This window comes from Drosophila pseudoobscura, chromosome X (genome assembly GCF_009870125.1).
Source record: "Drosophila pseudoobscura strain MV-25-SWS-2005 chromosome X, UCI_Dpse_MV25, whole genome shotgun sequence".
Taxonomy (NCBI): Eukaryota; Metazoa; Arthropoda; class Insecta; order Diptera; family Drosophilidae; genus Drosophila; species Drosophila pseudoobscura.
Window position 1 is genome coordinate 25,651,372 of NC_046683.1, and position 9,748 is coordinate 25,661,119.

At 49.8% G+C, this 9,748-nt stretch overlaps 1 protein-coding gene across 1 annotated transcript; it reads left to right on the forward strand.

The window, feature by feature from the left end:
- The first annotated feature begins 6,807 nt into the window (after window positions 1-6,807).
- Window positions 6,808-8,237, forward strand: LOC117184917 (gamma-aminobutyric acid receptor alpha-like). The gene is made up of 4 exons (XM_033384100.1): window positions 6,808-6,890; window positions 6,940-7,158; window positions 7,213-7,737; window positions 7,809-8,237. The coding sequence occupies exons 2-4, from the start codon at window positions 7,027-7,029 to the stop codon at window positions 8,109-8,111; spliced, it is 960 nt and encodes a 319-aa protein (XP_033239991.1). The 5' UTR covers window positions 6,808-6,890; window positions 6,940-7,026; the 3' UTR covers window positions 8,112-8,237.
- The last annotated feature ends 1,511 nt before the right edge of the window (window positions 8,238-9,748 follow it).

The following is a 9,748-nucleotide window of genomic DNA, read 5'->3' on the forward strand; positions in this document are numbered from 1 at the left end:
TGTTGGTGACTCCTGGTTCGACGAGCTGGCCCTGGATTGATCCAGTGGAGCCGGAGCTGTCTCTGCCAAAGTCCTCTGTTTCCTGCTGTGTCCTGTTGATGACTCCTGGTTCGACGAGCTGGCCCTGGATTGATCCAGTGGAGCCGGAGCTGTCTCTGCCAAAGTCCTTTGGTTCCTGCTGTGTCCTGTTGGTGACTCCTGGTTCGACGAGCTGGCCCTGGATTGATCCAGTGGAGCCGGAGCTGTCTCTGCCAAAGTCCTTTGGTTCCTGCTGTGTCCTGTTGGTGACTCCTGGCTCGACGAGCTGGCCCTGGATTGATCCAGTGGAGCCGGAGCTGTCTCTGCCAAAGTCCTCGGTTTTCTGCTGCGTTGTCCTGCTGGTATCGGGGTTCGTGCTGGGGAACTGGCCATGGTTGGTTCCATCGGTGTCGCAGTTCGTTCCGTCGTAGCTTTCTTCGTGTCCTGTTGTGGTGGCGTAGTCCTGGGGTTGTTGCTTGATCTTGTCTGGTAGGGCTTTGTTGTCGCTGCGGGTGGATGGTTCGTGGTTGGCTGTGGGGTGTTGGTCTGCGGCTGGTCTCGGATGGCAGTGGAGTCCGCAAACGTGACAGACCGTGGGCGTGGCTGGGCGGTGCATGATGGTATCGTCCCGGCGGGTTTCTGCTGCAACTTCAGCTGTAGATATGCCCGTCCGCAGTGGATCCTCGCGCGGATGCCACAGAGGAAGTCGAGTCCCAAGATGAGGTCGTCTAATACCGTGGGGAGTATAAGAAGAGATACCTGTGTTTCTTGCTGATCCAGGCGCACTGTGACTGCTATCGCTTGGTTGATCTCCTTCCTGGTTCCATCTGCCAGGCGGATCCTGGTCCTCACCTCTCGCCTGTTCTCGGTCGTCCCTATCTCCTTCGCCAGCCCCTCACTGATGAAGGATCGTGTGGCTCCAGTGTCGAGGGTGGCCGCAAATGCTCTCCCATTGATGTCCACCAGGGCAGCGATCCTTCCTCCGGTCATGCTTAGTGGGTGGGTTTCTCCTGTTCCTGGGTGCGGGCCTCCGTCCATGTCCCAGTTGGGCGGAGACCCGACCCGTTTCCCGACGCGGCTTTCCGGCAGCAGTTGATGGTCCGGACCCCTCGGTGGCCACATTCCCAACAGAACAGCTTCTGTCGGTTTGTGCACGCCCTACTGAAATGGCCGTTTTCCCCGCAGTTCCGGCAGGCTTGATGTACATCGATCGCCTGCTCTTGCTCCTGGCCGATTCCTCGGTTGGCGATCTCGGTTTTCCCGGGTGTCTCGCGTGGGTTGCCTCGTTGCGGGTTGGTTCCATTGCCGATATAGGCGGCTCGATGGTTCTGCGTGGTCCCGATGCTACGGAGTGCGTCTCGGTCCCGCGCGGTTTCGTAGGCCGAGACGAGCTGGGTCAATTCTGTGAGTGATCGGAAATCCTGTCTGCGCGTGTACATTTGATACTCCGGACGGAGATTTTCGTAGATCCGCTCGAGTTCCTGTTCCCGAGTATACTGGGCTCGCTGCATCATCAGACGCAACTCGATAAGGTAATCCCGGAAGGGTTCCTTGGGCTTCTGTTCCCGACTCCGTATGGTGTCTTCCAGCCGCTGGAAGTATCTGGGGGGCAGGAAGAATTCTAGGAATTCTTTCCGAAAGTCTGTCCAATTCTGTCCCTGCATCTGAAAAGTTCGGAACCATCCTTCGGCCTTCCCTGTAAGGAGACCGGAGATGGCTCGCGGCAACTGCTCTGGGCTCCCGCCGTATGATTCCACTCGCTCCTCGAGCCTTTCGATGAACGCTAGTGGGTCCGCGTGGCCGTCGAAAGTAACTCCCCATTTCCGGAGTTTGTCCGCTAGTATCGAGTATGAAATCTCACCCCCTCCGGGGCGTGAGACCCGATGTCCCTGAGGGAGACGTGGCCGTTCTCCGTCCGTGGTTGTCTGGTGGCTAGGCGTGGCCACTGGTCCGGTGGTAATGGGTCCTGGCTCGTGGTTCCTGCTGGCCGCCTCTGGTCTGATTCCTTGGAGTGGTCCTTGGGCATTGCGTCGTGGTTGCTCGTCCTGAGCGGCCGGCGTCTCGGTTGCTGACTCGCGGTATCCGTGGGTGGATCCTTGGCTCGTGCTGGGCAGTTTGGGTACGATTAATCGCAGCTTTGGTCCCTCCTTGCTGTCTTCCATCTTCGTCCGGCTCTCTGGCCTGGGTGACGTGGCTGGACTCCGGTGGTCCCTGGGGCTCGGGATGTTCCCAAAGTGCGTGGCCAATTCGTCCAGCCTTGCTTGCACGGCTTCGGGGTGCCCTGGGCGTGCGATGAATGCGGTGATCCGGTTCCGTAGGTCCTCTACAGTCCCAGTTTCTCCTAGTCCAAACTCCTTAGCTAGGCTCTGCAGCTCGTCCTTCCTGCGGGACGCTATCGAGCGGATGTTCATCCTGATCCTGGTAAACTAATCGTGGCACCGGTGCGAGTCCTTATCGGCACGGTCTGGGGCTCCTGTGCTAGGATACACGGCACTGGGTGGGGAGTCTTGTTCGAAGGACACGCGGCACAGTACTGGATCGGTGATCCTATACTAGGATACACGGCACTGGGGTGAGGGACCCTGTTCGAAGGACACGCGGCACGGTACTAGATCGGTGATCCTGTACTAGGATACACAGCACTGGGTTGGGTGATCCTGTCGAAGGACACGCGGCACGGCCCTAGATCGGTGATCCTGTACTAGGATACACAGCACTGGGTTGGGTGATCCTGTCGAAGGACACGCGGCACGGTCCTAGATCGGTGATCCTGTACTAGGATACACAGCACTGGGTTGGATGATCCTGTCGAAGGATCCGTGGCGCGGTACGGGGAAAAGTTCTGTCTGACTGCTCGGTGGTAACTGTGTGACTGCCCGGTAACGACCCCCTGACTGGTGTTCCTGCTCCGCCTTATATTGGCCGCGGCCATGGCTTTGTGGCCGAGGGTTCCGCTGCCATGTAGCTGCTCCTCTGCGTTCGCCGGCTGTCCCTCGCTGCTCCGTTGTTCCACCGCTGCGTCGCTACTTGGCTGCTCGGTCACTGTCTCGCTGCTCCGTCACTGCCTCGCTGCTCTGTCGCTGCTGATCTTCCGCTCTGCCGCTGCCTCGCTGCTCTGTCGCTGCTGCTTCCCTGCTCTGCCGCTGCCTCGTTGCTCTGTCGCTGCTGCTTCTCTGCTCTGCCGCTGCCTCGTTGCTCTGTCGCTGCTGCTTCGTCGCTCTGCCGCTGCTGCTGCTTGGCTACTCTGTCGCGGGTGCCGCTTTGTCGCCGGCGCGTGCCAAAGTTTTAGGCGCCGTCCGCGGCCATTTTCCCCCGGCACGCGGTGCTGGGTCTTCGGCGTCTCTCCCCGTCTCTTTCCGTCGCGTAGATGGCTGGCCGCGTGGTTTTTCGCGTCTCTCCCCGTCTCTTTCTGCCTCGTAGGTGGCTGGCTGCGTGGTTTTCCGCGTGGTTTTTGCCGGCGCGTCTGGGACACGTTTCTGGTGCTGGCTACTCGCCGGGACTCTGATTTTGGGGCTGCTAATCACTGATTTGACCTTTCTCCTGCGGCTTTTCCTGATCCGTGGGTCCTAAGCATCGTTTGCTGTTTATGCTTTTGTGGGTCTTGCCTTTTAATTGTGGGCTGCTGCTTGGTTCCCTTTTCCCTTTTCACTTGTCCCTATGCTCACCGACTCTCCCCTCTTGGGTCCCTGCTCGGGCGCCATCTGTAAGGAAGTTCTCAGGCCGAGGTACAGCTTCTCAGTCTGTCCAGGGCCCGGTCCTTCCCCACAGCAAAATTTGTTGTGTGAGGACCTAAGGGGAGAGCCGCTCGTGGCGAAAGCGCGCCCGTGGGGTGGATCGTGGGACGGTCGGGCCTGGCCCGGCCACGGGGCGTGGTTGAAGCCGTGCGTGGGGGCTGCGGAGACGTGCGTTACGGGTCATGTATGGCGGGAGAAGAGGTTTGGATCAGGGATCGGATGGGTATGGGAGAGGGGAGTCCGGCTTAGCAGATGCCGCATGATCCACGACTCACATCTGCGTCGCCAGGTCCCCAGGGCGAGGGTGTAGGAGAGGGAGCCCGGCTTTGCGAATGCCGCGTGAATCCACGACTCACATCCAGCATCGCCGGGTCCCCCGGGGGGAAAAGGTACAGGAGAGGAGGAACCCAGCTTGGTGAATGCCGCGTGATCCACGACTCACATCCACTTCGCTGGGCCTCCCGGGGGAAAAGGTACAGGAGAGGGGAAGCCCCGCTTGGTGAATGCCGCGTGATCCACGACTCACATCCACTTCGCTGGGCCTCCCGGGAAAAGGGAAGAGAGGGGGGTGGGGGAGTGAGTGACTCCTACGGGCGAATGTTCTGAGACAGGTGGGTGGAGGTTGGTGTCTTTATTATTTTTGGATCATTTCCCTACTTAAAATCCCGCGCCTGCAGCGGGGAAATAAGCGCCAAAAAAAAACTTATATTAAACCACATGTGTGCATGGATATGTAAAAACTGTCTATGCCTGCCTACTGCACCGATCTGTTCCCCCCCAGAGCTCACATACGTGAGGTGGCTCACCCTTGTTTCCCTCCTTTGGGGTCCTGGTATCCTGCGGCGGGTCCTCGTCACGTCGGCTTATTTCGTACACTGCGTGCTCACAACTTCTTTTTCTTTTACACACCGCGGTCGCGGCTTATTTTTCCGTCGCACAACCGGTCTTGTTCAGCCCTTGGAGATCACTCCTGAGTCTCGCCCGCGCTGGACCGTGCCAGGCCTCTGCTTTTCTTTTTCCAGCTTCTCTGCTGCTTCGTGGCTGCGCAGCTTCGGCTGTCGGCCTCGGCGGCGTGGGTGATCGGCTGCGTCGGTGTATTCTCTGCTTCGCCGTCGGCCCTTTCCTCGGCTGCGTGGGCGTAAGGCCGATCGGCGGCTTCTCTGTTGCTTCGCTCTCTTTCCTCTGTGTATAGCCGTTCTCTTCGTTGCGTTTTCTCTTCGCTGCGTGGCCGTCGTCTGCGTCTCTCTCTTTCGGGTGTGTATAGCCGTTCTCTTCGTTGCGTTCTCTCTTCCGTGCGTGGCCGTCGTGTGTGTCTCTCCCGTGTGTGTATGGCCGCTCTCTTCGTTGCGTGTGCTCTTACTAATAGAAAAACCCCCCCTGTTTTGGTTTTCTTAGCCTATTTCTTATTTTAATTAAGGAACTGAGGATTCATTTTTGTCTTGTAATAATAATAGTAATAGTAATATAATGGGATAATGAGATAAAGATAATAGTAGATAATAATGAAACTAGGTAACACCCGTCGGGGCGGTCCCTTCAAGGGATGGTGTCGTGGTCTCTATTGTGGAGGCTTGTGCCTTCACAGTGCTTCAAGATTTACTTATATATAAGGCACTACTAACAAAAATTTGTTGAATCTTATACATGCACTAGCTGACCCGGCAAACGTTGTTTTTCTACTAGAAAACATTTTTTTAGTTCGGTAATAATAATTATCTACTATAAGTATGGGAGATTTACTATTCAATTATAAGATATAACAATACATATTAATCTCTCAGCGCAATAGAGTGTACCATATTCTTGGTTAGTCCGTCTTTAGACAACACAAATAAACTGGATGGCTATTTACATTAATTGCTATTGGCTCTGATTGGCGCAATAAGCAAATAAAAAATTCACGAAATTCACGGTAGAGCCATTTCGGAGGAGTTTAGCAACAAAGACATAAAAAAAAAGAACATACATAGGTACCCGAAGAGTGGCCTGAACGGGATAAAAACTGGATGTTGCCCGATGCGCACACCTAACCGATAAGCACATAAAATTTCACGAAAATCGGAAGAGCCATTTCGGAGGAGTTTATCAATATATTATACAGTTTAAGGTAAATATTTTTGAGGATGTTTTTATTTTATTTTAGTTCTCTGTTTTTTTTTTTATAATAAGATCATGTAAAAGAGAACCGACGAGCTCTTGAGGTATTTTCATAGAAGATTAAACGATAAGAACTTGTATGTATACGTTGTAGGTTTTTGCGAATGAACTTGAGCTGTAGAATCTGAGTACATATAAATGTTTTTTGGTATAATATAATATTTTCACAGCTTCTCAATATACATAAGTATACTTGAATGGCACTGCAGCCATAGTATACCGATTCTAAAAGAATCGAATGGGCTTTCTATAGTTCCAATTATAAAATCTGAGGGACTAGGAAACACGCCAATCATAACGACCGAGTTAAAGGCAAGCAGAATTTACGAGTCTTTTCGTGTAAAACAGACTCCACCAGCTACGGTAACATTTAGTAAACATCGAAGTCTACCTCAAGAGAACGGAAAAAATCAATCACAATCTTCAAATCGAAATAGAATGGCGCGCTTGGTGTCTACTGATATTCTAAGCCGCAATATCTCTAACATTTTGGAAAACCTTCTCAAACGCTATGAACAGTCACAACTTCCTACACATGGAAAGGGGATACCTACGGTGGTGCAAACCAATATACTTATACGTAGTATGGGTCCGGTGTCAGAGCGGGACATGGAATATTCAATGGATTGCTATTTTAGGCAGTATTGGCGAGATAAGCGGTTGAGTTTTGAGGGGCCAATTAAAAGTTTATCCTTGAGCATTAAGATGCTAGACAAAATCTGGCGACCAGACACTTACTTTTATAATGGAAAACATTCTCATATACACACAATTACTGTGCCAAACAAATTACTTCGACTTGGTCAAGACGGCGGAATCCTCTATTCGATGAGGTAAGTTACGTTTCAAGCGAGTATAATAATCGCTCATGTCCATGTTTCTACACTGTTTCTTTTAGATTAACCATTAAAGCCACATGTCCCATGGAGCTGAAAAATTTTCCGATGGATAGACAGTCGTGTCCCCTTATATTTGGTAGCTGTTAGTATATTTTTCCAGTTCCATTTATATTATTTAATGCCCTATCCAGAATTGTAATATTTCAGATGGCTATACGAACCAACAGCTAGTTTACGAATGGAAAGATCAAGATGATGCCGTGTCATTTGTCCCCGGAATGACTCTTAACCAATTTGATCTCATTAGCATGATGCACCGCAATTTCACGTCAACACGACGAGAGGGTGACTTTTCAGTTTTACAAGTAGCATTCAACCTCAAACGTCATACCGGATACTTTCTAATCCAAGTTAGTATTTTAACGTTTATACATACTATATATATAACAATGAATACTTTAAAGGTTTATGTGCCCTGCATTTTGATCGTGGTATTGTCTTGGGTATCATTTTGGATACATCGTGAGGCCACTAGCGACCGTGTCGGTCTCTGTGTAACAGCAGTTCTAACACTATCAACCATTAGTTTGGACTCACGGACTGACTTGCCAAAAGTCAAATATGCAACTGCCCTAGACTGGTTCCTTCTGATGAGTTTTCTCTATTGCATAGCCACTTTGCTAGAATTCGCGGGTGTTCATTATTTTACTAAACTTGGCAGTGGCGAAATACCACGTCTGGAAGAGCACTTGGAAAATATCAGGAAAACTAACATAGCACATGGCATTGAAGCCAACAAAAAAGTTAGTGACGAGGATATAGAAGATAATGGTAGCGATGAGGCCAGTGAGCAAATGAACTCACAGAATGATATTTGCGTTTGTTCGGAAAATGACACTCTTGAATTCGAATCTGCAGAATCATTACCAACAGCACTAGATGACACTGCTTTTCGTAAACGGAATGCCCTCACATGTCCTATCTTTACCGTAAGTTCATATATACATACATATTTATATATCTGCTGCTACATTCTGTTAATGAATACATCTTTCCCAAGGCCTCGTCGCGTGGAGCCACCATGGAACGAACCACACAAACGGAACCCCCCGTCATTTCGCGTATGCGACAGATATGGCTCTGCCTCAAGAGTGACGACCAGTTCCGAAAACAGCGTGAGCGTGACGCAGCTGCAGAAAAGACTGAACAAGGTCACAACGTAAGCTATGTAAACAGCGTTTCGTTAATCGACCGCTTCGCGCGCATTGCGTTTCCGATGTCATTTGTGCTTTTTAATCTTTTATACTGGTTGGCCTACGGAATGTATAAAAAAGAGTTTTCATGGTCCACTATAAAGACATAGCTTTCTTCGACTGTAGTTGTTTTCTATAATTTTTTTGGCGTTAGGTTAAATAATGTATCTTACTGCAAATAGATGGTGGGTGCCTTATGAAAGTTGTAACATGAAATAAAGTGAAATAAATTTGTATACCTTTTTTATTATGATTGAAAAACTGACGACGGGGCACAAATACTATTTTATTTATTTCAATTATATTTTAATGAGTTCTAGCAACCAGGCTTTTGAATCGCCAACAATTTTTGAGATATACGTTTTGAGATATACGTTTTATAATGAGATCTAAAAGGAGTGCGGATACCAAATTTGGTTACTCTAGCCTTAATAGTCTCTGAGATTTGTGGATGCCCCAGATTTTCGTCTTTTGCGGGGGCGCGAAATTTTGAGATATACGTTTTATAGTCAGATCTAAAAGGAGTGTGGATACCAAATTTGGTTGCTCTGGCTCTTATAGGTTCTGAGATCCTTGAACTTATATTTTGCAATTGGCAAAACCGACCAAGAAACGTGTGTGTTAGAGAGAGACAGAGCGGGCAAGAATGAAATTGTTTTCTTGATTCTGGCTATAATAATTATACGATCTGGTTCAGATCTGGTTTTGCACTCTAGAAGATATAGTCATTCTCTGCGAGTCTGCGTTTTTAGTTTTCTCGTATCGTCGAAATTGTGGATGCCACAGATTTTCGCCCTTTGTGGGGGCGGAAGTTGGCGGGGCGAAGTTGTGAAATATTTTTGTAGCAGTGACATATTACAGAAATCTGGATCCAAAACATCGCTGCTCTAGCTCTTATAGCCTTTGAGCACTTGGCGCTAATAGGGACGCAAAGACGGACAGACAGACATGGCTCAATCGATTCGGCTATTGATGCACATCAAGAATATATATACTTTATGGGGTCGGAAACGATGCCTTCTGGACCTTACACACATTCACTTTTAATACTATACTATACTATACACTTTTAATAATATACTCCAATACTCATTTTGAGTATCGGATATAAAAAGGTGAAGTGCTCGCGACAAAAAAATTTGACAGGCCAAGCACTTCCTCGTCCGCCACGTTCAGGCCGTCGAATGAGCCGCTCTTTGATCAGCTCTCGGAAACAAATCGAAAAACATCCGCGTGTGCTTGAGGAATAAATAACAAGAAAACAATCAGTGCCTGTTGAGATATTCTATTGTAGCTCAGGGAGAACACAGATTTGGTGAGTGAGAGGAGAGATCCGTAGAAGATTGGTTTTAACGACAGTATGTTCTTAGCCCCATCGTACTCCGCGAGATTGACCCAAAGTGGTGGAATAATCAACTGGAGGCTTCCACTGGAAGTTCCAGCACGCAAGAGTATAGGCCTCTGGATAGAGGCCAGTGGATTCTCTAGAAAAGCACCGCCGCTGCGTCAAAGTAAGCTAATGTACGCAGCTGGCTGGGACTGGCAGTCAGATGAGGCGTTAGCCTCCAACGCGATATTAAACTAAACACTCCAGGACCTGCAAATGTATGCGGCCCACGTGATGCAGCAGAGGACCCTTCGTCGTTCGTCCTATACGTTTTACGCTGTAGCGAGCATATGTGAGCCAGCAGATGACCATGCATCGCTCTTCCTGCACAACCGTCTCTTCGATCGTCAGTAGTGTATG